Here is a 26,594-nt window from a genome sequence, read left to right on the forward strand (position 1 = left end):
ATACTTGAGTTAGATTGGCCTAAAATGCTTGTGAGAAAAGCCTCATCATGGATCATGACTATACTTACATCCGGTCCAAGCAAACTTCAGATTGTCTTTGCATGACGTGATTGATGACGTACTATTCTGCACGGGAGTCACGACAGTGTCGTGTCCAGTGTTTATCACACTTACGAAATACTCTATACCAGTTGCTTTGTTAGGGTCGGGGAATGTGTAGGCAATGGCATCGCTTCTGTTGAGTTTCCCATCCAAGTGGTTCAAGTCAACACCAAGTCCATTGGCGATAGAACCACAGAAGCTCGTCGTTATGTAATTGATATAATTCAAGTCCGGTCGAAAGTCCAAAGGAGTTTTGTCACAACATAAATCTACCTTGCTGCGAACAGTGGACGCTAAAGCCGCGACAGTCGCGCACATAAATGAATTGATAGTAACAGCTCTCATTTTAAAGCTTAATGCTCTCAAATATTCTTTGCTATCATAAGAAAGGCTTGCTGCGTTTTAAATAGGAGGGGTCCCGGCTTAAAAGACTAAGCGACTAGCTTGATGAACAAAGATTTGACCTAAAGTAGCTTCTCGCACTATAATGCCATGATGGAATCTGCTGTGCAGTCAATTCTGGCCCTTCGGGTACCATCTGACACGCTTCTGATTGTCAGAACCACCAATACTATTAATACAGCATCGCTTTATTAAAAATACGCCGCTAAAATGACTTCTAAGTCCGTCTGTCTGATAGACAGATAAATGGAACCAGCTTTTTGAGGTCGTAAGCCATTTTAAGCTGCCACTTTAAGCGATAAGGAACAGCACCTGACTTGAAGTATAATTCCGAATGACGGCCATAAAAAGCTCAAGTCTTTCGCTCAAATAAACCTAGGCAGCATCTTTACCATTAGGGACTATATTAGGCGAAATCTGGAACAGAATCAGATAGTTTATGGTCGAGCGTTCTTCCCCCACTTACAGCTGCAAACTTTGGAGGATCAAACAAAGCTGCTGCTCCGGAAAAGACCTCGCGCTGATCCCCTGGACCTGGGGACTCTATACGTCTCTCAACCCAGGCTTTGCGACACCCTCCACCTTGGTCCACACGCGGATATCTCTCCAAGTGTTCAAACTATGCAGCAACCGGAAGAAAGGCAGTGGCCAGGTGAGCAATTCACGGCTGAAATCTTTTTAAACCTCTGTAACTAACACTCCGTGCTTGTAAATGACGTCCAGATCTCAGCATCTCCAACCCCACCAAAAAACATCGTTCCATACAAGGCAACACGTTGCCTTCCATTTCCCCGTTTACCAGCAGAGATAAGGATCATGATTTGGAGTCTCGCTATGCCCGAAGCTCGCTGGCGCAACCATATTCAACCAACTTACTATTCTCAAAAGAACTGTGCGACAAAGTGGAGCTGGATGGTTGCATGACGCCGCCAGCCATTCGTGCGGTCTGTCGCGAGTCTCAATGGACCTGTGGTCAAGTTGGCAGCCTGGTTCATAACATTTGCGGCAGTAGGCGCAGCGGGTGGTTTAATCCTGCAATCGATGAAGTGTTTACCAAGATTAATCGGCGTGAGAGCCTGCCACTGCTGATATTTGCTTGGCGATGGGAAGAATAAAATCTGCTTGATACTTGTTTTGTTAGGATACTCAATTAAATGACATTGTTTTCTTGTGCTATAAAGTACTCTGTGTGTGGATTCAACTACATGTACTAGTTCATATAACTAGCTACTTTAACAGTCAACATAAAACAAAAGACGAGCTTTGATTGAACAGGACCCTTAAATTTATAAATTATTACTGTATTTATATGATAATTCAACTATCTATTTAGCTTGCCTACATTCACCCACTGGAGATGCCGTGTTTTGAGAATTAAAGGACACATCTGTGCCAGGCATAGGAAATAACAGGTCACGATTCTCCGACGACGAGCAAGCGTTATTAATGTTTGCAGCGAAAATTGTCGGACGTTGAAGAAATTTAGTAGGCAAGTTAGGTTGAGCAGGCGATTGTCCCTCTATAGTAACATGGGCACAATTCATATACATTTCACGATTTCCAATAGTGTTAAACCAAGTCCATGCGAAAAGAGCGCTTCCGTTTGGGGTGTCCTCGGGTAGAAGAAACTCCCAGTTGGGCTTTAGAGGGCATTGCCCAATGTACGAGTGAATTACCTTCCATGTCTTGCCCCCATCAAACGACAGAGAGGCTTGGCAACTACCGCCGCCATGCGTTGCGGAACCAACGAGCGTGAAATTATACGTTTTCCCAGGCTGCCAGGTAGCAACCGATTTTCCTTGGGGTGACTCAAGTAAGGATTGGTATCCTTTACATGGGTAATCACCGCCAGACGCCAAGAGCGGACTTGTCATACTGTAGTCGATGTCGGTTGTGTAAGGATTGTATTTGGACCGCAATGCTGGCGGCCAACTCAATTGCATATGGGCTTTTGAGAGGCAGCAAAATGCAAGTAACGTGGAAATACAGCGTGAAAGCCCAGTACGCATTCTGCTTTGGCACGACTTGCAGTCAGTCGCATGAGAACGGCTTAAATGGCCCTGTGTTTTGACTTTTATGTACTTGTGTAGTAAAATCTTTTGTGGTGGATTATGGCTCTCACTGCTCCGCCTTGCTAACGGGAGCGCGCAGGTCGTCGCTCCACCGCTTTAGGGAGCATGCTACGCTGATTTTGGCTGCATTGGAGGCAATGTTGTGAGCCGCGGAACTTAGCACTGTTTCTGGTTTATATCCACAGGCACACTGCCTGGATGGTGCTGCATGTATCTGATAGAGTGGGTTATTGCTCAATCAAGCTGCTTCCAACTGAATGCCCAACACCACCCTCCCGGACCAGATTGGCTTGATATGTGTCTTGCCGATTGACGTCACCGCAGTTGAGTTGACGTTACATGAACATTTCGGATTTCTCGGAGCATAAGCTTGCAACACGTTAGATACCTTGGGCAAAGATTGCTGCAATAAGTGAAATGTGTCGTGGCGAAGCATTAGCGGGGTAGTTTCCGGCGTACATCTCGGGCCCGAGGGTGTAGTATCGCACGCTCTATTTCGACGCACACAATGGGAAGAACATCGAACAAAATTGCACCAATACACTAAAACTAACAGAGGAAATCTTTCATTCTTTTTAGGAGGAACATCTCTATTAATATCAGATGGACTAGATTGGCAATTACCGGTAGTACATGTCCAAGCGTACTTGCTTCAACAACGCTCCCATTGGTGCGACCATGCCTACATTTGGATCGGAAAGAGCACATACAGGTCATCTGTCTTTGCCCAGTCATTCTGCTTGTCCATAATGGCAACTCATGTCGACGATTTGCCGAAACTGAATCTCCCGTAACTCAATGAAGCGGCATACAAGCAGATCAATTGGCTCGAAGGCGCCATTTGTGCAACATTGGCAAAGGGGGTGATGATCTGTAGGGAATTAGTGAGCGACCCGCTGTGCAAGCGCTGGAGGCTAAGGCAAGGCTGTGGCCGCCTTCTGTCACCTGTCGCTTATTTGATACAACCGCCGAATCGTGGCCAAAACATTACCCTAAAAGGCGATATGCCGGGACCAAATATAACAACGTCAAGGAAGATTCTTGCGTTAAATTCTGCCTGCGTCCAAAGGAGTCTAGCTCGCAGTTGTTCAGCGACTGAACGTGAATCACCTTACACTTCAGGGTAGACGTACCTGGCGGCTTTGTGAACTGACTGCACAGGCAGGGACTCAGGTGAGTTCAGCGCTTAGCCATGATTGGCCAAGAAGAACACTCCAGCAAAATAAAGGGTGAGGCTTCGTCGCGCCAGAGCTGGATTGTAAGCCAATCAGCAAGCCACCATACACCCACCTTGAGACCAAATCACGACCTAGGCCCTCACACTCCTCGGACTTCAGCTTCGTTAACACAACTTAAAGAGCGACAAGTTCAATGCTTTCACCACTAATTATGGCAAGCACATCTGAGGATGATACCACCGCAAGTTTTATGCAGCAAACCACGCAGTCCAAGCTCGCACAAGCGTCGACGATTCCCAAGTTCCCATCAAACGCCAGACGACAACTTGAACCGGTCGAAGAAGCAAAAGCTTTACCATCCTGAGTTTCCCCCGACGCAATTCTGGGAAAGATTATCAGAGATACCTCTGACGCGGAACGCACTTCGAGCATTCAATGAGCAGAGCACCCAAGGCTCACCCCCGCCAGGTCCAACCCGAACACGGAGAAGCCTTCGACCACGTCCACGCTGTATCATTGGCGCCGGTGAAGTTGTCGATACCTATTCGCCAACTTCTTTGAAGTCCATTAAGGTCTTTGCAAGGCACGGTGGCCCAGACCTAAGCGATTTAAGAGGAGTATGTAAGAACCCATCGTTCAGAGTTTAATTTTAACGTCCGGCAGTTTTCTGTTCCTGCAGCTGTCAAGAACAACATGAGCTCTGGACAGTCAAGTCTTGGCCGGCGGAAAAGAGGATCACAGTCACCGACGAAGCGGAGCTCGCAGTCGCCAACGAAGAGTAGCACCACGCCGAAAACGACAAGCACAAAGAGCACGGGCCCGTACGATCGCGCGTTTCAGCAGCACCTTATCGATCATAACATTTTACCCCATGGCTATGAATACCCTGATGGCCGGTTACCACAAGAGCCCGATAACATGGACGAGATCCGCCAGGTGTTAGCCCAACCTAGGGCATCTTTATCGCCGTCCAAGTTCTCGAACGAAGACTTTCGCAAGTTCGAGCGAACCGACGCGCAGGCAGCTAAGGAGAGAGAGGTTACTACAAATGTCATTCCTATCATCGAAGGAGATGTTGGGGACAAGAAATGTATCGCTGGCGAGATACCATTTACGAACTTGGAACATTTAACTGATGGAACACTCGTGCCTGGAAACCCCGATCTGTATTATGGCGCTCGTCCCGAACAGCTTCACAGGACTGTTCGTCGAGAGTTAAGCAACTACATTATACCATCTACGCAGCATGACCTTCCTATTGTGCCAAACTATCTATTTCAAGCAAAGGGCCCGGATGGCAGTCTCTCGGTTGCGACGCGGCAAGCAAGTTACGATGGTGCTCTTGGAGCAAGGGCATTTCATTGTTTGCAGTCATACAAACAACCAGAGCCAAAATATGACAACAACGCATATACGCTAACCTCTCTATACCACGGCGGACAGCTTAAAATGTATACTACTCATCCTATACCGCCGTTGATTGATGGTGCACAACCAGGCTTCGTGATGACGCAAATAAACTCTTGGAGCGTGACCGGCAACCGCGATGCATTCCGCCAAGGGGCTACCGCATTCCGGAATGGTAGAGATTGGGCCAAACGTCAAAGAGACAACGCAATTAATGAAGCAAACGAGAGGGTATCTGGTGGCCCAACTACTTCAACATCGGGGGACGGATTAGGCTTGAGCTTTGAGAGTGATGCATCCGCCGCCGAAACAATTATCACCAGCCAAGAAACGGTTTTAAATGCCGCGCCACATGACTTGCCAGTCTACGAATCGGAAACTTCCGCGGACGAACTGTCTCTGGACTTTCAGCCTCGGGTGAAACGGACTAAGTCACCGCAGAAGTGGACGTTAACTTAAAACAACGGTAGAAATGGTCTGTCCCAATTCTTCCGGACTACCTGAAAGTCAATTGCCCAGATTGCCTAGATAGACCCTCGCCAACTGAGTAGCACTTATTCCATGATGTATTACTTGGCGAGAGGGTTGGTAAAGTCCTTGGATATGCATCCCATGAGCCTATTCAGAAGGCTCATAGCATTTGTATCTTGGCGGATGTGTAGATGCAAATCTGCCACGCTATTACCACCTTCTCTCCCCAAACGGCGACTTAACGGAAGACCAATACTCTGCTTCAATGGACCTCTGTGTTATATTCGAAAATATTATAACAGACATTTCCACTCGTCGAATGATATCTACTGATAAATTGGCCGAAATTGGGGCTCACAATCGCCGATGGGCGTCTCGATGTCGCGACCTCTTTGACTCAGCTTGTATATTCTTTAGCCTCTGAGAATGATTGACATTACTACTGCACGCTTCCTTGAAACAAAAACAGAAAATAAAGTAATGAATGAAATTCAAGCCACTGAAACCATGTCTACTATACAAAAGAAAACCCTCCTCGGTCGATTGGGTCAAGTGATCGGTACTCCTCGTTGATGCTCTGCGTCCACCCGTCGTCTTTATTACTGCCCTGTGTCCTGTTACGAGTGTACCACTGAGAGATATCAATAGATTCAGGCCGAATTTTCTCCGCTTCATTAGCCTGCTCGCTACCTTTATCGTTATTTTGGCCAGCTATACGTATGATCTTGGCTCCGTGGTCTAATGCTAGTGTCCGTAATTCTAAGAACGGTACCTGCGGCAACTGTAAAACCGAGCTTTGAAGCACCCGAGCGACTGTTGATTCCCGGAGGCAAACGATGATCTCCTGTGTGCAAGCCTCGCGCCGGTCGAGCGCAGCTTTCAGACCTGCTAAAGCTCCCATTGCCTCAGCCTCAGTACCATCATCTTGGCATGGCTGGTCGATGCAACAAACAATAACCCGACGGTCCTGATAGATGGTAAAATCGTAGGTAGTTTGACCATCCCACCCTATGGGAGAGAAGTCTACACGTACTATCATTGTCGACGGACGTACTGACTCTATGAGTTGTTGAAAGAACTCCCCGGCAGTATTCTTATTACGATGCTGGCCTGGACTTGATGTTCCTTCTAAAGATGCCGAGGGTTTGCGCTTCACGGTTACTGACGTGGATTCTGTGCCTGAAAGAGCTTGTTTCCAGAATGTCATGAAGTTGTCGGCAAAAGGCTGTATGACTGCACGTTCTGGTTCTGAAGTGAACATCTTAGAAGTTTGCTCAAATGCTTCGTAGAATGCTTTTAGTACCACCAATTTTGCATTGGACGTTTCCGCGTACTCGCAAGCAAGCTGATCGGCCTGTTCAGAGATGGAGATATGATGATGCCTTGTAGGCGACGAGGGCCTTGGAAAATCGTGGAACATGACGCCGTCGACTCCCTGTGTTATTTTTGTGGCGGCGAAGGTTGCCTGGCTAGTTGCATCTGAGGCATTAGGCTCAAAATCGAACAAGGTCATTGCCGCTGCTGTGGTTACTGAGGCAAAGATGTAATAAAAATGGCGTGTCGGAGCCTATTGTTGCCGCCAATTCTACTTTAGACGAGACTGTAACCAAATGAATTTTAGTTTCGTTTACTGGGAATGAATATTAATATTAATAATTTTGGAACAAACCATGTTGTTTAAGTAAATGATACAGTACAGTACCTACTTATGATGCCAAGGTTTGGAAGTTCTCGATCATAGATGGCCAAGACAACCACAGGCGGACTGTGATGTCCTCAAATGGCGGCCAGGGGAAGGAAATCTAGTAGATGGCTGATGGGGCGTAGTCCAGCAAGACGATAGACTTCGTTGGAGACCACATGACAGGGGGTCAGTTTGACCTTGCGGGAGAGCAACTTCTCGCTCCGTCGCAGCATATTGGGGGCCAACGGACCACCTCACCCCTGCGATCTTTGGGACGTGTACAGTACCTGAGTAACTCTACCAGCTATGCACCGAGTGTCGCTTGCAAGCAAGACGTAATGAAGTTAAATCGCAGGGATGCCTCTGAGTACCTAGCAAGAGCCCTGCCGGAGGCCCCAGCCTTTGCCTTGTACATGAGCTACTGTTAGCCTACAGGGGCTCTGTCCAGCGTGCAAGGGCCCATGTGGGTGAAGGTCATGGCGTGAGTGTCCCAGTCCCGTGTGGGCAAGAGCCATTTGCAGACGATCAGCCACCTGTTGCGTCTTTGGCTTTTTATGGCCAGCCATTATTTGCACTCTTTACCGCAGGAACGATGAGGGGCATTTGTTTCGCGAAGCGCCGAATGCCACTAGACACAGGTTTTGGCGGCATTGATTGTATCTGAGAGTACTCTGCCTCATTTCCCCGCGCTTTGGCAATTGACACCCGGCGAAACCACAATATGGAACGAAGATCTGACCTTAATCCCTTTGATTTGTTGCGAGCGAATCGTGCCAAATACCCCCCGCACGTAGTAGATGACAAGAAGCTCTGTAAGCGAGATGTTTGCCCACATTACGTTACTCAAGAGGAGGCAGAGGAGGCGGTGAGAACAAAGACTTCGTGATGCGGACGCAACATCATCAGACGCAGTGATAGTTATGACACTACACACTCTTGCGTTGATACTTTGTCGTCGAGGCAAGTTGAATGAGGCAATGATGGTAGAGAAAGAAGCTGCTGAGAAATTATCTACGATGGGAGAGACGTCCATTTTCATGCTTGGATGAGTAAGGGTCAACTTCCTCATGAAGCAGGCTGTCATACACCAAGTCATAATCACTATTCTTTGGCTGTGTGATATAAGATTTAGAGAGCACAGGCGATTAATTACACATAATTAGACAAAAATTAAAGACATGCCGTGTAATAATATATAAACATGTATAACTACACTACAGTTACCTCGAAATCATTGACCTGGCACGTCCTCCTCTGATGCGGTAGCATATTGTGCTTCTCCATAGCGAAGAAGGTGTTCTGGAAATTGAAACTTCGCGGAGTCCTCCCTAATTACGGTTTAGCAGAAAGAATGTCCAAATCACAAACCATAACTTACTTCAGTATCTGCAAGCGAGACCTGTTTGATAGTCAGAATATCGTAATGAGTTATGCCGTACACTGAGGGGTCATACCAATTTGTTATAGCATTCAACATTCCCATTGAGGAATCGACGAGAGCTTGATTTGATCGCTGGCCATCTAGAAAGGCCTTACGCAAGCCCTCATCCCGCGTACTTTGCATAGCCGTCATCAACTTAGCCGCTTCCAACAGAAACTGCGAGTGCCCTATATTGTTTGGAGGAAAGCCCAATAATTCCGTTGGCTGCTGCTGAATTTGCTTTGTGGCCTGCTGATTTTGGTAGAAGGGCTGTGGGGAAATACTTGGATGGCTTGGGGCGCTGGCCTCGCCGCCAATATCAGGTGGATAGCTTTGAACATTGTCAGAAGGATCCAAATACTCTGGTGGAACGAAGTCCATGCCGACAGTCTGCTGTTGTGAGCCGTCTTGATGGTGACCATAGTACGTGTTTTGTTGCAAAAGCTGGTACTCATCACCAAAATGGCCCGGTGGAGGAGTAGCAGTACTGACAAGCGGCTCCATCGCATTATATATATCCGGTGGAGTGGTGTCGTGTTGGTTGTTGTAACCGAACTGTTCAGCACTGAGGTTTGACATTTTGAAGATGGGAGAAAAGAAGGAAACTTGTGTATTTTGACGAGGTATGAAGAAGAGAGAAGGCATGGATTTTATAGTTTGAGTAGCGTTAGTTGCCATTCGGGCAATCATAATTTGAAGGAAACATGGAATTCTCGTTACACGTAGGCTCTGGATCTAGGGAGGCTCCGGATCTAGTGGAGGCTCCATAGAAAAAAAAAAGAAATAAAGAAATATGGGCACGTCCAGGTTACTGTCAGCGATCATTAAAGAAATGTGGGCATGTCCAGGTTAGTGCGTTAGTAAAACACCAACCACGGTGACCACGACGGCTAGAGGCACCGAGCACATTCAAAGAAATGTGGGCATTCCCAAATTATTGTTAGCAAGTTTTGCTAGAAAAACAACAGCTATGATGTAAAATTGACTAGGCATGTTTTAAAAAAGCGGGTTCGTGGTAGAGAATACCACGCACATGAAGATAAAAGCCGCCACGTAACTGATTTGTGTCTAAGTAAATACGAATCGCCGATTAATGTACTTCTCTTGATGGGGCAGCGCTTTTTGCCTTCGTTCGCAGCTGTATTACCTACGAGATTTGGGTCAATTTTCGCTACCATTTAAGGTAAATCACACCATTGACTGCGTTGCTGACGATGTAGCTTTCTACTCGTCGTAGAAGTCAGTGGGGAAACGCACCACCACTTCTGTGACGACAGGTGAGTAACCTACCCGATGATGGCGGTTGGGGAGGGGCACCCTAAGAGTGTCGTCCAATTACATTGATACCACCCCGTGGGGTGACAGAGCCGCCTACCTTCATGCGCTATGGATATTATTGACAACTAGATGAAGTAGGTGGTGATATCGCCGGACCATGAGAATGACAGAGGAGCAAAGATAGTAAAGTATCGCAATAAAATAGCAGTCCTGTTCCGTCAGTTGTACGTTGCCATTCTCGATGTTTGTCCCCATCTCCTCCTTCAAATATGCAGCTGATTTTGCTCAATGGAGTCGCAATTTTTTTTTTATGGGCTGGTGGTTATTATTTTTTTTTTGCGGGCCGCAGTTTACCTGCAATCCAGCCAAAACAACTTATGCGAGATGGTCAGAGGCACTAAACACACTGAAAGAAATGTGGGCACCTGTCAAGGTTACTGTTAGTAAGACACGATAGGAACCAACAGCACCGATTTAAAAAGAGTTCTCGCCGAATAGTTCTGCCATTTCTATGGTCGTTCAAAAATATTGTGCTGCACTACAAGAGAGTGGAATGTTTGGAATATACACGCTTATTACGAGTCTTTGGGATTTCCTGTTTATCGAATAAGCTGTCTACTTGTCGTGGACAAGAATCACCACTTTCTGTGCCAGCAGGGGAGCGATCTAGCGATGATGGCAGCAGCTGGGGAATATGTGGGACCCAGATGTCTAGTGTGACCTAGAGCGATCTAGCTCGCAACGGCACCAATTAACGTATCGTCACTCTTCTTTCCAACACAGTACTTGCTCAGCCGATGGGATTCAAACCAGCGCAGCAATATTGCCTTAAGCATGTAGTAGGATCGCTTTTGAGTCTGACAACGTTTACGGCTGCGGGAACAAAAATGATATTATATCCAGTCGAGATGTCTGTAGGAGGCTGGCGGATATTGGGGCTTATCCCGCATTTCATCATATGACGCTCAAACACAAACAGGCGGATTTCTCACGCTCTGTGCTCGGCGATAAAATGCAAAACTTGACTTATAGCTTCGAAGGTTTGAACCCGGCTTTAGGTTTCGAGAATGAACCCCTGGGGCACCCATTCCAAGGTTAGGTATCTATTTATGGCTACTTCATAAGACGTACTTTGTCTGGTGCCTTGCTGTCTAGCCCGTGCTATCGTCCTCTTCTGACAAATGGGTTTGAGATACCATGTGCATCAAGTTGTAAACCATAACACGTCTCCACCAAAAATGTTAGCTTGCTAGATTTCTAGGGAGACCATTTTCACATAGACTTACGGGTCTTTCTCCTCCTCAGTAACGATGTTCCGCTCAAGACAGAAATCTTTAAAACGGCGCACCGTTGTACTCCTCTTAAAGACTGCCATGACATCTCCTCTTGGCATTCCGTCTCGAGTCGCAATAGTGGGACCTCTATCCTTCATGACAAGGTGCACGCGCAATGCCACATCGTTCCACCTGACTTTTGCAATCTCATTCAACTGTACATGGAAGTCAATATCAGCCCGCAAAATGCCCCATTTCACTGGGTTTGTGTCCCTGAGAACATGGTGCTCGAAGCGTTTTTCTTTCTCTTTCCAGTGCCAGTATTGCGTAACTGATTCAGCGCTCGTAAAAAGTCTCGTCTTCACTTGGAGCAGCCTCCAGTCACGGTTGCTCACTTTGGCTCCACTGTAAGAATCCGCGTCTGAGAGCTCTTCAGACTGGAATTCGTTATGGACATGCTCAACTCCGAGCCCTGTTTGAGCCTCTAGAAAAGGTGCGGGAGTTGTTCGCGTCGTAGGGCCGGTTTGGGACCTGTTAAAATCACATTTAGACCGGGAGTCAGAGATGCTGGAGGACGACCGCCGTGCGGCCAGGTTTTGGCCTCGGTGCGCTGGCGGTGATGACCCAGCCAAGGCGCTAGGAGACCTCGGGACAGTGTCGTACGCGCTCTGGTGTCCTCTGTGCGGTGCTCGCATAGTTTTGGACAAAAAAGCGCCATTGCAGCCTTGATGGTTCCACTCGCAGTTGCCACATCGCCAGAATCGTGGGTCATTCAGTTTGATGCACGCCTCGAAGACGCCTTGATTTTTCTTGCAATTTTGGCAACGTTGTTTCATGATATCCCCTGTAGCTTGAATCATGCAGGAAACAATCCTGTGGATTCTGCCATTAGGTCGGTTGGAAATAGCTGCCACCTGACTTTTGTTGAAGGGGCGACCTCGTCGAATCTTGATGGCATCTCTTTTCAAGGGCAACCGAAGAATCTGATCAACACGGTCATTTTCCCACGACCCAAAGAAATTGAGATTCCCGATGAAGTTGTCGTCTGCATCATGCACCTGAACCAAGACAGAACTGCTCATAGTATCCTGGTCCCCTCGGGGAACCACCAAGGGTGCCGCAGGTGATAGCACATCAGCTTCCAGCATCAAATCCCCGTTCGTCTGGTTGAAGGGGATGCCAGCAACAGCACCGGTTTCAGCGCAACTGGCCGTGTTGTCACCCTCGTTCTCGCATTCGAGGATGCCATGAAAAGAGTTGGGCACTTCGCCGGATTGGTCTCCGGAGGCAGTCATGGAATTGTGCTTTTTATGCGGTCTTGCTGGATCGTCGGGGTCCGGATACACCGAACGTTTCTTTGTCAACGATTTCGTTCGTTGAAGCGGTCGATCCGTTGTACTCTGTGCTGGATGGGGTACATCCTCCATACGTCTGTCCTTGAGAAGAGTGTCAACTTAGAATACATAAGGAAGATAGAGCAGGGCTATACTTCTAGCAAATTATCGAAACCCGTTGATTGTACTGGATCCAATTGTGTGGCGAGAGCTTCCTCAGCACTACCGAGCCGACGGTCTGGAAGATATTGAGCCAGCTTGTCGCTTGCGATGTTTTGTAGAGATCTCTTAATTATGGCTGGGTCTACCGTCAAGAACAACCGGTCGAAGAAGTTTTGCAGAACAGACGCGACCTGATCTTTGTATGCGCTCTCGGCGGACTTTAGGCCATCGACCTTGAACATCCTCAGATCGCCGGAGTTTTCCTTGATTTCTTGCATAAGCTCCGCGCGGCGGTTACCTGGTTCATCAAGCCGTTCGAAAAGATTGTGTATGGCATCATCCATACTTTGAAGTTTCTCTTGGTACACCATCTCTGGAGACCTGATCTTATTATACTCGTTAGAGGCTACAAGGAAGAGTCCCCTCATCCGCTGAAGCGCCTGGAGTGCGGGCGTCGCCTGAGACCTAGCCATCAAGCCCAAGGTCGGATCTTCAGAATCGGGTATGTCCATTGTATATTGTCCTTATAGGAATCTCTGGCTTCAATGGTGGCTGATGGTCGATTAAGACTTGGTGACTCGTCTAACCGTCGGGGGGAGATCTGAGCTGCTACGCGGTGAACCTCGCTACTCAATCCAGAGCCAGCAGGAAGGCTATAATGGCGCGTTGGAGCCGAATGTTGTGCCGATTCTAATTTAGATAAGGTTATAACCAAATTGATGCTCGATTCGTTTACCGGTATTGAGTGAGTATTAATAATTACTGGAGCAAAACATGTTGTTTTAAGGGTACAGTAAGGTGTCAAAGTTGGAAAGTTCTTACTTGATCATATTCCGCATTGGTGTCCTATTAGTACATGTCAGGTGGTCAGTCTGACTCTGCGTGAGAGAGTAACTCGCTCCCAGCAGCATGTTGGGGGGTCCTGCCGAGCTCTCCTTGCACACCACACAGGGCCCCTGTAAGGTAGTTCAAAAACGAGCGCAACTTCTGGCTCCCCTACCACGTCGAGCCACCTGTGGCCTCTGAACACCTAAAACTGGCTGAGCAAACCACCATTTCAGCTCCTAAACCCCAGGCGCGTAAGGCTTCCGGTCAGGGTGTGTCAAAGATCAATCATGTTCCCCCCCCTGGCCCTGGTCCTTGCCTGCATGTTCCATTCCCACAAAACTTCTCACTTTTGGTCAGCACATCGACGGTAAAATGGGCCACCTTACCCGTGCGATGCTTGGAACATGTACCTCGATATCACCATCCGCTATCAAGCATCTGCTAAGTCCGCTTTTTCCCCAGCGGGCTCTTGACAAGTAAGACGAACTGAAGTGCCCGACATGAATCCCGCGGATGCCTCTTGAATACCTAGTCGAAGCCCTGCCGAGGCCCCAGTCTTTGCCTCGAACAGGGGTGACTGTTTTGCCTACGGGGGCCTGTCTATTGTACAGGGGTCCTCGTGTTAGCGTCCCACTCCTGTTATGGGTAAAGAGCCAATTACGAACCATGGCTTTTCTTGCCAGCCATTTTGTGTATCTTCTCCCACTCAAGATGATAAGGCGCATTTGATTCACGCAGCACTTCCTAGGCGGCAAGATTTGGCCGCCATTAAAAACGGCCATTTTGGAAGGCACAGCGCATCTCCGCACATGCATCAGGGCCATGTCCGCAGTAGCTGAGTCGACGAAAGCCACCTACGTATGACGTACGATTGCGCCGCAGGGTACGCTTTTGATGTAACATACCCTGCACCTTTTACCCTGTGGCTTCGTCATTTCAGCCGACTTGTGACTGGGATAACGGAATTGATTGATGAAGCAGAAGCTTTAAAATTAGAATCCTACAGTAACATATACAGTTCAAATATGGCGCTTCTTGTGAAATCATGAGAGATACTGGTGTTCAATACCCGGAATAATTTATCCGCCAAACGAGTTCATATGTGAAGGGCTTTGCTTGTCTGCTCCGCATTTACAGTTCTGTCAAAGCAGGGAGATTCTTGAAGCGTGTCTAAGTTGTCATGCTTCGCTTGCCAAACGAGACGCTAGAATACATTCTTCAAGACCTATACCATGTGTCTGAGGATTTTCGAAGGCATGGTACCAAAAGCGATCTGCTTTCTATCCGAGCTGTTTGCAAGCGACTGGCGGACGTTGGAGCACATCTCGCATTCCGGCATATCACTCTCAAGCATCAGACACAAAGCTATCAAAAGATTTTGGCTTTCTCAGAGTCTGAGCATAAGGGCAAAGTTCGATACATAACGTACAGTTTTCAAGATTTTGAGGACGAATGTATTCCAAGGGGCGAGTTTTCAGACTACATAACGCAACACGCACCACTGAGTGTTGGACACTTTTCTGTCGCAGAACTAGACGAACTCCACCGGGATTACTGCTGCCGACACTCAGATATGTGCTATCTCGAAAGCACAGGTCTGGATACGGCGTGTTTAACAGCCATTCTGCCTCGCCTCATAAATCTTCGTTCAATTTGCATCTCACAATGCTTCGATAATCTACCCTGGTTGAAGTTTGAAGAAGTTGTTCACGACTCTTACATGCCCTTTTTGGAGCAGTCTTCCAGTCTTAGGATTTTCGACAACATCATCGTCGCTTTGTCTGCAACAAACACGAATCTCACCGGCCTGACCATACGCTCTTACCAAAACGATATTGGCGACCTACCTTTGACTGGTGTCATACAAGCCTTGAATTCCGAACGATCCATGCTCTTTAAAAGTGCTCTCAAACAGCTAAAAGCCCTAAGCATTGCAATTCCGCAGTTCGCGGAAGAAGGAAGTCTTAATTACGGCGGGCTACTGATTTTGCTTCACTCTATCCCATTACTTGAGAAATTAAAACTGTCTTCAATATCTCGTCAGAGCGTGAAGCTGCCGTCGAAATTTCTCGAATTCTTGACTATTCCAAGATTGCATACCGTTGAAATTGATCACGGCTACTTTTCTTGCCCAACAGACTTAACAAATTTCTTTTCGAAACACTCCCATACATTGAAAAGAGTTGAGTTTCGCGACGTCACACTCTCAGGAGGCTCGTGGGAGACGATCTTCTCAATTATGAGAGCCACGTTAGTCCTCAGCTCTAGTACTATGGTTGGAAAATTTTCTGCTAATAGTCAAGTGGAAATTGACACTGAAATGCAAAACCATGGCAATAGGGTTCTGCCATTTAAAGCAATTGAAGACTTCATTGAACAACGATCAAATGACCATCCATTCGAACTGTGGCGAACGAATCGAAAGACCTATCCGCCGCATAAAAGTTCCAACGACAAACAGCTTTGCCATGCGGGTTTCTGTCCTTACTACTTTGATCCCCATGAGGCGGGAAAGTTATTAAGAGAGAATATTGGAGCTTATTTAAGGCGCAAAGCGGCTGCGGACCCTATCATCAATGGGAAGATGCGTCTACTCGCCATGATACTTGATCGACAAGGTAGACTGGATGAAAAGATAAATTTGGGAATATGGGCTCAGATTTCCCGAAATTAAGATTCCTGAATATATGTCGTCAATTCTGTTGCTTAAGATGAATTGTTTGGGTTTGTTGCACCAGTAGGGCTACAAGTGAATGCCGCTTTGATGCATTCTACATCTCTGCGCTACAGTTTTCTTTTAACATGAATAACTATTTATGCTCCTGATCATATATAAATTTTATTTAAGTGGATTCATGAGGTCATCATTTGCTTACGATACTCTACTGCTCAAAATGACTGTTTTCGGAGGCCACTTATCATTATGACTGCCATGAATTATATACCATGAATGGATAGAAGCTCTGTCACCCCGGCCATTTCACCATCCCGGCCAACTCGTGGAGATTTATCATTTAGCGTAAGAAACAAAGCATGATAAGAGTTTGTCTAACTACAGACACTCAATGAGATGGAGATATATGCTGAACAGACGCAACTTCGGAGGTGTCCTCCTTGAAACTAATGTTATCAGCAGCGAACATTCGCAATCAACAGATAATGACAGAATCGGCGGCACAATTCATCGATTGGCCCTTTGGTATGAGGTTGTTACCTTTTTGACACGATATGACACTAACTCTGTGGACTTTATCACTCATAAACTTGTCCTTGTCTTACTCTCGAATCAGGTATCGACTAGAATGTCACAGTTAGTTTCCTATCAGTATGAAAAGGACGGGTTTTATTTTATTTTTTTTAGCTGGATGGCGCTCACCAGGCGCAGCACAGGTTGTGCTCTGCGTGACATGTAGTACGCTTACTGGCAATGGAGCGTTTAACTCGTGTTAATTGAGCCGCTCAGACCCACATACAAGCGATAAGGTAATATCTATTTAAAGATGCAGACTAAATAAGACGGAAATATACATAGGTCACTCGGGTTGTTATACCCAGTTGGGGGTTTCAAGCATAACTACTATTTATCTCATGTGCTTAAATCCTCCCTGTAAGTTGTGGGCTTAGAAACTCATCATATACCCATGTATCCTCTTTGGACGGACGACCATGCTAATGCAAAAGGTGCTAGCGCTTCCCAGCTCTTAACTAGGCTCCCAGAACATCCACACCCGCGTCAAAACCCTGCCAACTTGCCTCAAAACTATTAAGCATTCCCATGTCTATGATGTGTTTTCTCGGCTCCTAGGTTGTGGTGGCATTAGACTATTTTACCAGGAAAATATGTCGCCTCCACCGAGCAAGTAGGCACTCCATTCGGTAAATGTCGGCACAGACACTTGGGTAGGCGGCTTGGATGGACTGCTGCGCTACATCTTTAGTACGTTAATTTAATTGCTCCTTTCTGGTTCTAAGCCTCCAATCCTTGACCTTTTTGGGTGGTCGATAATCTTTTGGGGATGGGTCGTTCTGGGCAGTCAGTGCCTTCCACAAAGCATCACTAGTAAACTGTAATTGGAACATCGCGGTTCTATTCTCTCTGTTGCACTTTAGGACCGTATGGGCAAGTGACCATTCCTTATAGCTTGCAACACCGGAATAAGCAGGTCTATTTGCAACAGACGCGTTATCGCTGTCTTCCGTCGTTTCCTTCCTTAATAACGTGGTTTTCGACTTTGCGATAGCTCCGACTCGTCTTGTTGTGGATTGCGCCTTTTCGGTTGAGGGAACACAATCTTGCGACTTTTGGGTTGCGCCACACACGCCTCTCCCCCCTCATCGCGGGTTTGTTCCCCGATGAGTTGCCTTTTAACCGGGAGAGGACGGAGATTGTACGCTTGTCTGGAGTCACGACGACTAGGTGGACTCTATTCCATTTCTTTGCAGGGTCCATCAAGCTGGCTCACTGTATGATAAGTATTTGTGCTTGTGTGGCGCTCCTTGCCCCGTCGCAAACTGTTCGGTAACGGGCTGAGGTAAGAAACTAGTGGTAGAATATCATCCGCTACTTGGTGTTGCTGGTTAACTTCCGTGGAACTTCCTTTTAAAGAGACTGGACAGCATCCCGACAAATGAGTCTTGGTTAAGGCCTGCTGAGCTACCCCGTGAGGTTTATCGCTTTGTGGAACTATTCCGTCCATATGGCCATCGTCATCATTAGTGTTACAAATCCAACTGCAGCGGTCTGACGACACAATACTGCGACTTCGCGGCTGGGAAGGTTGCATGAGGTTGGTCGAGGACGAAAGACGAGCTTGGTCGGAAGATTCTGCACGTTGCTGAGGCAGTACTTTGTCGCTTAGAGACACGATGGGGATGGGTTGCGCCGAGATGCACTGGGAAGCCGCCGAGGCTACACGAGGCCCTCGCATAGCCGTGGACAGCCCAGGGCTCACGGTATCATCATGTTGTTGGATTGCCAGAGACACCAATAGATCAGAGTCGGTGATAGCACTCGGGCTCTCGAGAACAGTCAAAGCAAAAAGCACCTCTGCAGGCGAGCAGAGGGATGATGGATCAGAACTTTCTCCCTCCTCTGTAACGCAAAGCTCCTGTGTTAAACTCTCTGGGCTCGTGTTAGCAAGTGCGGTACACTATGGCGTGATTTGTGAGTGCTCACCGATACCTTCCATTGGATCTCGTCGGGATTTAACCACAGATGCCACAATCGCAGAGATAGAAGGAAGTGAGTCGTCAATATGTTGGTCGCGTAACAGGTTCACATGCGGGACACTGTCCATCGCCTCGTCGCCGCTATCTGTGCCAGAGTTGGAATCGGAATCGGACGGAATTATTGTCACGTCGTCCGGAGTCCACTGGCGGTCAAGAAGCCAACAAGCTCTCGCAGTTTGTGCTGCCATGCCGGTATGTAACAAAGAAGTTCTAGAAAGTTAATGAGGTTTAAGCTGTAGAAACGTAAGTTCGTGAAGTTAGTCGATCTATCCGTGTGACGCAACAACAAGACTGGGGGCTCTACCTACTTTGTGAAAGAATTGTCAAAGTGCAGAGTATGGCTGTCCACGCCTCTTACGCAGCAAAAGAGTGAGGAGTGATAAAATTAAGGTCAAGAAGTTTTACGCAGAATCATGGGCGGCTGACCTCTTTATATACCCCTTAGAACCCAGCACGGCATCCGTCGTGTACTACTAAAGCCTCGTCATCCCTCCGAACCTCCGCTCATGTCTCCATGCAGTCCATAGAATGAGTTCATGGCAACCGTTGACGGCATCATCTTCGCTTACCTTTCATGTTTATTAGCCACGCGGCGTGGATCCCATTCCACGGGTCATGTTGTCAAGATACTAGGAAATTTAGTGCATGTATTCAGCTAAACAAGTGGACGCTAGAAGATTTCTAACCGATCAATCCATACAAACCATTCTTTTGAAATATTATGATCCTGTAGTTAGTACCTCATAATGAAGTATCCAGGCAGTGTCACTCCCCCTTTACATGTCCGTGTAGGTCGCGAGATTATCTGTACCCACCTCCACCATCACCCAAACTGATTCATCAGCACCATCCGAGCTATTCACGTCAGGTGTTTTTGAGAGACTTGTTTGCTGGCCCATGCCGCCGAAAAAGTCGATTGGCGGATCTAGTTTCATACTCAGAGAGCTATCAGCATTGGTAACAGGCAGCTTTGAGTTGCCTACGTCGAGCCCAGTCTTGTTCGCCTCCATATTCTCTTCGGAATTATCCCTAGGGTTGGCACCATTAACCAGGAAGGGGCTATCCTTGGACGCATTCTCCAGCCCATGCAAGTCTGGTTTACTCATTGGTGGAGGATCCGTGATCGCATCGCTCAGTTTCGCCCACGACAATGTATGAAGACCCAGTCTGACGAAGTCTTCTTCAGTTATCTTGCGAGCGCCACAATTCAGGTCAAAATCTACGTCGGTGCCGCAAATTTCATCAGCAGTTTTGGCCTCAGAATCATCGCGAGGCCTCTCAGCCTCGACGGCCAACTCAACGACATCGGTCTTAGCACTGGAAGGAGTGCAAAGCTTTGATACCGGTGTGCCTACATCGCTTAATGAAGGTGTTGAGAAGCAGGAGACTTTGGCAGGTGTTGAGCTAAACGCTCCAGTTTCGGGTTGAGGCTTGTTCTTTGCCGGTGTCTCTTGTGTGTTGGGCTCAGGAACACATTCGCTCAGAAGCGGAAGGCCATGATTCGTGTCCATACCACCATAGTCCTTAGTTTGATCAACCAAATCATGTATTGAGCGACGACCAATTTGATGATCAAAAAGCTGGCTACCTTTACAGCAACCTGGTCCGCAAACTGTCGGCCTTGTGTTGTCTTCTGACAAACCGTCACGATCAGAACTAAAAAGAGGATGAGCCTCAGGTAACTCCAACGTACGAAGACCGTCTACATTCATAGGAAGTGGTCTTGGTTGCGCAACGCCGATTTGAGTCTTGCTGGGTGTTGACGTTGGCCCATTGTCATCCGAGGTCATAGATATTGGAGGCAGACAAGAGGCAGCGTTTGTATTGTCAGGATTGCTCGGAAGTATCGCTTTGACTTCGGTCTCAAACTTGGTGTGCTCTGCCGCTCCAGTATTAAGGGTGACAACCTGTTCAATCGAGGTTGTGACGGTGATGTTCTTTCCTGCCCTCCAGGTTGGATCTCGAACGCCGCTACCGCATTTCGGTTCTCTCTCCAACAAGCGACTCCTATCATCGGACCCCGAGACGGAAGCCAGAGCCGCGTCAGCAGAGGATGGCTTCTCCTCCCCCCAGCCTTGGATGGCTACTTCGCGGCGGTCATCTTCTGTCATCTTGCGAGCACCAGGATCCAAGGGAGAATATATGTCAGTGTCCCAAATTTGAGCATTAAGGTTGCAGTCGGTTTTGCTGCAATGATCTTGGACAACTATATCCGGCTCGGTACCAGCACCTGCATCAGGCGGACCGGAAGTTGTATGGACAACGCACTCGCCCACGGCACTCAAGGGAGGTGTGGAAGCACAAGGCGACGGAGGTGGAGAGACGCTACATCCTGGTTAGCTGCAACGCATGAGTGCTCGTTTCTTATGGAGAAGGACTTACGGTATAATGAGTTTTAAGTCGGCAAACTTCTTGGTTCTCTTGATTTGTTTCTCAGTCGGTTCTTCCTCGTTGCCCGTTTTCATCCATAAGCCGCTTTCCGGATGCTGGGGAGTCTCTAGAGATTCCTTGGATTTTCTTTCTCTGGACGTAACTTGCTTCTCACTTGGTGCAAGCCCGAACCAATCATTGGCTTCCTTCAACGCGTCTTCAGCCGAGTTTTTATGCCTCAAGAGGTAAGACATGATCTGCGCCGTGCTGAATTTGAGTTCTGGGATCTTCTTAGCAAAGTCTGGGGAGAGAATCCATTATTTCAAGATACGTCGGCAAAACTGCTTGGGATGGAATGGGGAATTTATAGAATTTCTAACCAAGTTCAAGAACCAACGTGTTCTCTTGCGAGATAACGGCCCTTGAACAATTCTCCGGACTATTCCTCCGCAAATGACATATGAACCATCATCTTCCTCTTGACATGCAGACAGAGACAGAGTACGTTTACTGTAGCTGGTGATGCATCAATTTCCCTCTGTTTGTGGCTGAGATGTCTGGTCTGCTGTTCTCCAGGTACTTCTGTAAATCAATGGGAAATGAGAAGCTGCTTAACCTTCTTAAACACCGACCTACTTGCATAGTCACATAGCACGGCGGACATTGGCCCACTTTAACTAGTATCTGGGAAGGGTAGATCAAATACGTCATGAGACCTCGAACCATCGCGTGAGGCATTTATGCCTAATACCCCACTTCACCTTTTGGAGGGGACTACCGCAAGCTAATGCAATTACTTTCCTCCTCTCCTCATCACGAGTTGCAGAACCTTCAACCAACAGAAACATCCTAGGTCGATACTGGGCTTTAAGGCACGGCCAAGTAGCGATTTCAACGAGTTTAAGGCCGCGTTGTCTGCCGCTGAACAAGATATATTGTGAACCACGCGCAAAGCTCAACATTGTTCAGGTCTGTGACAACTGCACGTGAAATCCGAGTCTGCGTTTCGACATTCCCTCCTGCTGGGTTAACTAACCCGGGAGACGGACAATAATCCTAATGGTACGTTATTACCCTAAATACAACCGAAAGCATCTCACACATTCTTAGCCGTTTACTTGGTCGGCACTACCAGAATCTGCTGATTTCGGAACCGGTTCGGGGAGGACACCTTGGGTGATTGAAGGACAAAACCAAATCTTACGCTGGCGCCAGTGTTTGATTAAGGTGTACGAAAAAGATGACAAGGGAGAAAGGCAATTGAAGGCTGAATATGACGTATGCAGTGGGATAGGAAGGGTTCCGAAGGGTACTGAAATCCACATAGGCGGGATAGGTGGTGTGTGGTCGGTGGCAGACGAATGATACCAGCATTACCCTAGTCGGTCTCGAACCTATCTGTACAGCTTGCGTTGAATGAGAGTCCCTTCAAACAGTTCCATAGAGAGACAAAGCTGAGCCGTATCGTTCGCCTTGTGTGAAATGACCATCCACACGCAATCTGTGCGCCCTCGCCATTGTTTGAGGTCTTCCTGATACGCAGGACTAGCTGCGACCGCACTGCTGATCTCATTCCCAAAAGCTTTCGAGATTACATCGTGCCGACACCCTCTGATAGTAAATTTCGGATTAGGGAGTATTTTGGCACCTTCAGAGAAACAAACATATCGAAGCCCAGCTGTTGTCTCCAATTTAACGTCGAATAAGTCTCGAGCAAGATTGTCGATCTTGTTCTCCATGATTTCTAATGCCATTTGGCATCCGAAATCGGACCGGACGTTGGGAAATGACATTGAGATGGATGCGACAAGGCTATTCTCATCCCCTGGATCAGGAACCCTCCTAATTGCATCGGATAGCGATAGCGGCACAAGCCGCACCGTCTCCGCTAGAGATGCATTTACAAGTACATGTTCGTATTCGGCAACGTTACCAGATGTGCTGAAAGCGGGATATACGGTCGATGGTCCGCGTGCAACCGCTAACGAGCTCGCAATACTCGCGGTTGGGGAAGGGCTACGCCTCTCTTCAGATGGGGCCCTTTGACGATTGTCTTCTGTTAATCCTATGTCCGCGTCAGTTGCCTATCAAAAAACTTTGGCGGTGATCTGCATACGCCGCCTCTTTGTCGCCCGTTGCCGATTCGATGTAGTCCACCAACGTTCGATCTTGTCCCTGACATCTGAGCCAAGTTCAGCTTCCAGCTTCTCCGCTATTGAGGTTCGATAGGCTGAAGGAGTTTTTTCGAGCTCGGATATCTTGCGGCGCAGGTGACTTTGACCAGTGAAATGCGTTGGTTGATCCGCCGCCGCTTTGCTGAGATGGTATGCTAACCAAGCACATTTGCCTTGGTCCAAAAATATCCTGGTCGTGGAAGTCGGTTCAGATTGCTGTGCTAGCTGCCATGCCTCGAGCAGCCCCTTTGGGCTGCGTTCAAAGATATTGACTCTGTCAAGGAGCCATTGAACATCATTTGAACTATCGTCCAATTGGTGGTGGTTGTCATCAGAAGAGATCCCATTCATAGTGCGAAGAGCGATGGCAAGCAAGGGGTAATAGGTGTGGAGCAAATTTGAAAAGCGGGAGGGAAGGATAACTTAGAAGGATAACTTAGAAGGGTAGCACAGAAGGGTAGTGAACTTAAATATTGGAGATATGCTCCACTTATCTCCAACCGGGTTCTGGATCACCCGACGTTAGTGTCATGTAGCCACTTCCATCTTTGACTGTGATCATAATGGTTAGGCCACGGGGCCATGTTGAGCGAAACATAGGAAAAACACTAGCTCCGGTGGCCCTGTTGCCAGGGGGCAATGCTGCGTTGGATTTTGCCAGTTAGAGCTGTACAACAGCCCATTTTTTGCTATACCACCTCAATTTCAAGGTGTGAGCGGGCTGTAAGCTGTATCCTGGGCCAATCGCGGTCTTTGGTGGGCGTGATGTTTGTGTCACTGTAGCTGCAGCTGAGAGTTGCTCAGTCACTAAATCCAAGAATACCCTGGCCCGCAATATCTAATAAGAAAGACCAGCCAACTAACCATGCAATTTGTGTTTCAGCAATGATTGGATGCGGGGAATTGTACTCCTCGGCGCTTAATCTGAATGCCTGGAAATGTGCAAGTTGGGCAGGACAGTTAAAGCTGATCCCTGTATGCTCGGTTGGAGTGAGTGAGGGACATGCAGCTTTTGTCACCATTGGAACGAGCCACGCGTCGAAATGTGAAGGTCCTCTCTGTCTTCTGGGCGGGCCATTCATTGTTGACGGTGTTCCTTCTGTTCATTTGCTGAGCATGGAAGCATTGACTATAAATTGGCAGCTTCCTCCTGCCATTGAAAGGTTCGATATCGGTAATTTGCGGCGGATTACATCCCCCATCGTATCATCTGGCATCTTGCAAAGATGTCGTCGTCTCGTTCCGTATCCTTTTTTAAGACAATTCCCACGACGCTTTTCCGTATTAATAATGGGAGAAGCATCAAACTTCGAGACTTAGCTGTAAAGAAAAGGTCTAGCTATGATGTTTTGTCTCAGAGTGGTTTTCTACACCCATTGAATTCTACCACATATACTCGTAATTATTGCATTTTGTTATTGGTGAGGACAGAGCTAACATGCCTTCAGGTCCCAACGGTGCCTCTATGCGTCCTTTCGGGGACACTCAAACAGAACTAGTCAAATCGTTCAAGGGGAAGGATGTGATTGTTTATGGAGTACCAGAAAGTAAAGGACCTCGGCATTTAAGCTGAGCCATAGCTGATAATTTCAGATACCCCTCTCCCCGACAACCTCATATTGGTCCATGAACATAGCGACCACTACTCGTTACAGCCTGCCGAGCAGATGAGTGTGGAAGGTGGGTGTTCGATATCTGACATGTGCCGCCGGCTGACCAATAGGTCAGAGCTCAATCACGCCTTAACACAATTCTTCCAACAGAATGCGACACAATATACACAGGAGGCTTGGCTTTTTACTTTTAGAGACGGATGGCAGTGGAGCGACGAGTACCAAGACTATTTCCGCTGTTTGGATAATGGTAGCTGTGAATGGTACTCCGCCCAGGGTGGTACTTCATCGTCCAAAAGTGCAGAAAGGGGATCCAAGAAGGGGAAAGAACACTGAGATGGCGACTTTGACCTTCCATAGAAATTCGTTCTGAAACAAGCGCGTTGGTTGTCACATTACACTCGTTTGGTTTGGTACGCTAGAGCTAGCACGTGACAATGTCAAAATTTTCTGCAACAACTAACCTTAAATGTTTCTAAACTCTACAAGATGGAATGGGAAACAATGCCATTGCAGACTAGGAACAATGGCGAATTTGATCGGTGTATTCAAGAACTTCCCCAAGGAACTCTTCCGCATTAATAATGGTCATCATATCCAACTGCGCCAGTGGTCGCCCAAACGACACGCCTTTGATGTTTGCATCAATAAAGGCATGGTCCAAGCAAAGGCACTGCAGCCGCACTTGTACCAAGGTAAGCGCCTCAATATTATGTGTTGTAAAACCTTGCTGACTAACTTCTAGCACCGAATGGTGCGTCTATGCGACCAAATTCACCATACCAACAGCAACTTGTCGCCAGGCTATTCAAGGGTAAGAATGTGATCATATATGCGGTACCTCCAGGTAAGTTGTTCTTATGGACTCCGCACCTAATCTGCGGCCATGCCCCATCAATCATTGTGCCAACATCTTAAGGGACTCCATTGCCAGACGACTTGCTCTTGGTGCATGAGCGTTCAGACCATTTCTCTCTACAGCCAGCTCGAGATATGACCATTGAGGGTAAACCAATCAACCCATGTAAGAATTCTGACAGCAAAAAATTAACATACATATTAGACTTAAATAACCAAATAACATGTTTTCTTTTGCGCCACGGAACTCTCTACACAAGAGAACAATGGCTAGATATCTACACAGGGGCAACAGACTTCGATCACGTCCAAAATTGAGGCAATTCGGAGAGCTAGTTTGGCAACTTGGCCCAAAGTCTATTTTGGATCGAACCCTATTTTGCCATCCAAATGCTATCCGCATCATCCGCTACGGCTGCGTGAAATGGGTGCTTTTCCAGCCAAGACTCTGCATCTTCCTTAGTTGCAGACCTATCGAAGAATTCGTCCAGTGATCGATTAAAGTCTACTCGAGCTTAGTATGCTACCGATATAGCATTCAAAGGAGGCATTGTACCTTGGAGATACATTCCGCGAGACGGTTGCAAACTGAACCGGGATAGAAACTCATGGATAAGGATTAAACTGGCTGGAATCGGCGTCCCTAAATATATATGAGCCCCTGTGCAATACACCTGTCATATTTGACCAACCCTTAGGTACAGTATAGATCCGCGGTGTCTCAAGGTCGTGTGCAAT

The 26,594-nt window shown here is 47.5% G+C and overlaps 13 protein-coding genes across 13 annotated transcripts; 4 read left to right on the forward strand and 9 right to left on the reverse strand.

Annotated features, from left to right (window-relative positions):
• Window positions 1-594: 594 nt before the first annotated feature.
• On the forward strand, window positions 595-1,619 carry VFPPC_17009 (hypothetical protein; the record flags this gene model as incomplete). The annotated part of the gene is made up of 3 exons (XM_018294761.1): window positions 595-689; window positions 828-1,160; window positions 1,235-1,619. The coding sequence occupies 3 exons, from the start codon at window positions 595-597 to the stop codon at window positions 1,617-1,619; spliced, it is 813 nt and encodes a 270-aa protein (XP_018136468.1).
• Window positions 1,620-4,447: 2,828 nt separating this feature from the next.
• On the forward strand, window positions 4,448-5,620 carry VFPPC_12599 (hypothetical protein; the record flags this gene model as incomplete). The annotated part of the gene is made up of 1 exon (XM_018290410.1): window positions 4,448-5,620. The coding sequence occupies one exon, from the start codon at window positions 4,448-4,450 to the stop codon at window positions 5,618-5,620; it is 1,173 nt and encodes a 390-aa protein (XP_018136467.1).
• Window positions 5,621-6,146: 526 nt separating this feature from the next.
• On the reverse strand, window positions 6,147-7,145 carry VFPPC_15012 (hypothetical protein; the record flags this gene model as incomplete). The annotated part of the gene is made up of 1 exon (XM_018292774.1): window positions 6,147-7,145. The coding sequence occupies one exon, from the start codon at window positions 7,143-7,145 to the stop codon at window positions 6,147-6,149; it is 999 nt and encodes a 332-aa protein (XP_018136466.1).
• Window positions 7,146-7,992: 847 nt separating this feature from the next.
• VFPPC_12242 (hypothetical protein) lies at window positions 7,993-8,412 on the reverse strand (the record flags this gene model as incomplete). The annotated part of the gene is made up of 1 exon (XM_018290179.1): window positions 7,993-8,412. The coding sequence occupies one exon, from the start codon at window positions 8,410-8,412 to the stop codon at window positions 7,993-7,995; it is 420 nt and encodes a 139-aa protein (XP_018136465.1).
• Window positions 8,413-8,547: 135 nt separating this feature from the next.
• Window positions 8,548-9,315, reverse strand: VFPPC_12241 (hypothetical protein; the record flags this gene model as incomplete). The annotated part of the gene is made up of 3 exons (XM_018290178.1): window positions 8,548-8,644; window positions 8,695-8,715; window positions 8,771-9,315. The coding sequence occupies 3 exons, from the start codon at window positions 9,313-9,315 to the stop codon at window positions 8,548-8,550; spliced, it is 663 nt and encodes a 220-aa protein (XP_018136464.1).
• A 1,489-nt stretch (window positions 9,316-10,804) lies between these two features.
• Window positions 10,805-10,972, reverse strand: VFPPC_17008 (hypothetical protein; the record flags this gene model as incomplete). The annotated part of the gene is made up of 1 exon (XM_018294760.1): window positions 10,805-10,972. The coding sequence occupies one exon, from the start codon at window positions 10,970-10,972 to the stop codon at window positions 10,805-10,807; it is 168 nt and encodes a 55-aa protein (XP_018136463.1).
• Window positions 10,973-11,165: 193 nt separating this feature from the next.
• Window positions 11,166-13,296, reverse strand: VFPPC_15011 (hypothetical protein; the record flags this gene model as incomplete). Its single annotated transcript, XM_018292773.1, has 3 exons — window positions 11,166-11,241; window positions 11,301-12,724; window positions 12,778-13,296. The coding sequence occupies 3 exons, from the start codon at window positions 13,294-13,296 to the stop codon at window positions 11,166-11,168; spliced, it is 2,019 nt and encodes a 672-aa protein (XP_018136462.1).
• Window positions 13,297-13,965: 669 nt separating this feature from the next.
• VFPPC_17007 (hypothetical protein) lies at window positions 13,966-14,436 on the reverse strand (the record flags this gene model as incomplete). The annotated part of the gene is made up of 1 exon (XM_018294759.1): window positions 13,966-14,436. One exon carries the CDS (start codon window positions 14,434-14,436, stop codon window positions 13,966-13,968), a length of 471 nt encoding a protein of 156 aa, XP_018136461.1.
• Window positions 14,437-18,036: 3,600 nt separating this feature from the next.
• On the reverse strand, window positions 18,037-19,029 carry VFPPC_18366 (protein-tyrosine phosphatase; the record flags this gene model as incomplete). Its single annotated transcript, XM_018290176.1, has 2 exons — window positions 18,037-18,734; window positions 18,789-19,029. 2 exons carry the CDS (start codon window positions 19,027-19,029, stop codon window positions 18,037-18,039), a joined length of 939 nt encoding a protein of 312 aa, XP_018136459.1.
• A 588-nt stretch (window positions 19,030-19,617) lies between these two features.
• VFPPC_12238 (ATPase, AAA-type, core) lies at window positions 19,618-21,465 on the reverse strand (the record flags this gene model as incomplete). Its single annotated transcript, XM_018290175.1, has 2 exons — window positions 19,618-21,166; window positions 21,224-21,465. The coding sequence occupies 2 exons, from the start codon at window positions 21,463-21,465 to the stop codon at window positions 19,618-19,620; spliced, it is 1,791 nt and encodes a 596-aa protein (XP_018136458.1).
• Window positions 21,466-22,605: 1,140 nt separating this feature from the next.
• VFPPC_17006 (hypothetical protein) lies at window positions 22,606-23,983 on the reverse strand (the record flags this gene model as incomplete). Its single annotated transcript, XM_018294758.1, has 3 exons — window positions 22,606-23,251; window positions 23,330-23,807; window positions 23,923-23,983. The coding sequence occupies 3 exons, from the start codon at window positions 23,981-23,983 to the stop codon at window positions 22,606-22,608; spliced, it is 1,185 nt and encodes a 394-aa protein (XP_018136457.1).
• A 1,166-nt stretch (window positions 23,984-25,149) lies between these two features.
• Window positions 25,150-25,371, forward strand: VFPPC_18365 (hypothetical protein; the record flags this gene model as incomplete). The annotated part of the gene is made up of 1 exon (XM_022429987.1): window positions 25,150-25,371. One exon carries the CDS (start codon window positions 25,150-25,152, stop codon window positions 25,369-25,371), a length of 222 nt encoding a protein of 73 aa, XP_022285810.1.
• A 96-nt stretch (window positions 25,372-25,467) lies between these two features.
• Window positions 25,468-25,916, forward strand: VFPPC_12236 (hypothetical protein; the record flags this gene model as incomplete). The annotated part of the gene is made up of 2 exons (XM_018290173.1): window positions 25,468-25,699; window positions 25,744-25,916. 2 exons carry the CDS (start codon window positions 25,468-25,470, stop codon window positions 25,914-25,916), a joined length of 405 nt encoding a protein of 134 aa, XP_018136455.1.
• Between the last annotated feature and the right edge of the window lie 678 nt (window positions 25,917-26,594).

Source organism: Pochonia chlamydosporia, chromosome 2, assembly GCF_001653235.2.
Source record: "Pochonia chlamydosporia 170 chromosome 2, whole genome shotgun sequence".
NCBI lineage: Eukaryota > Fungi > Ascomycota > Sordariomycetes > Hypocreales > Clavicipitaceae > Pochonia > Pochonia chlamydosporia.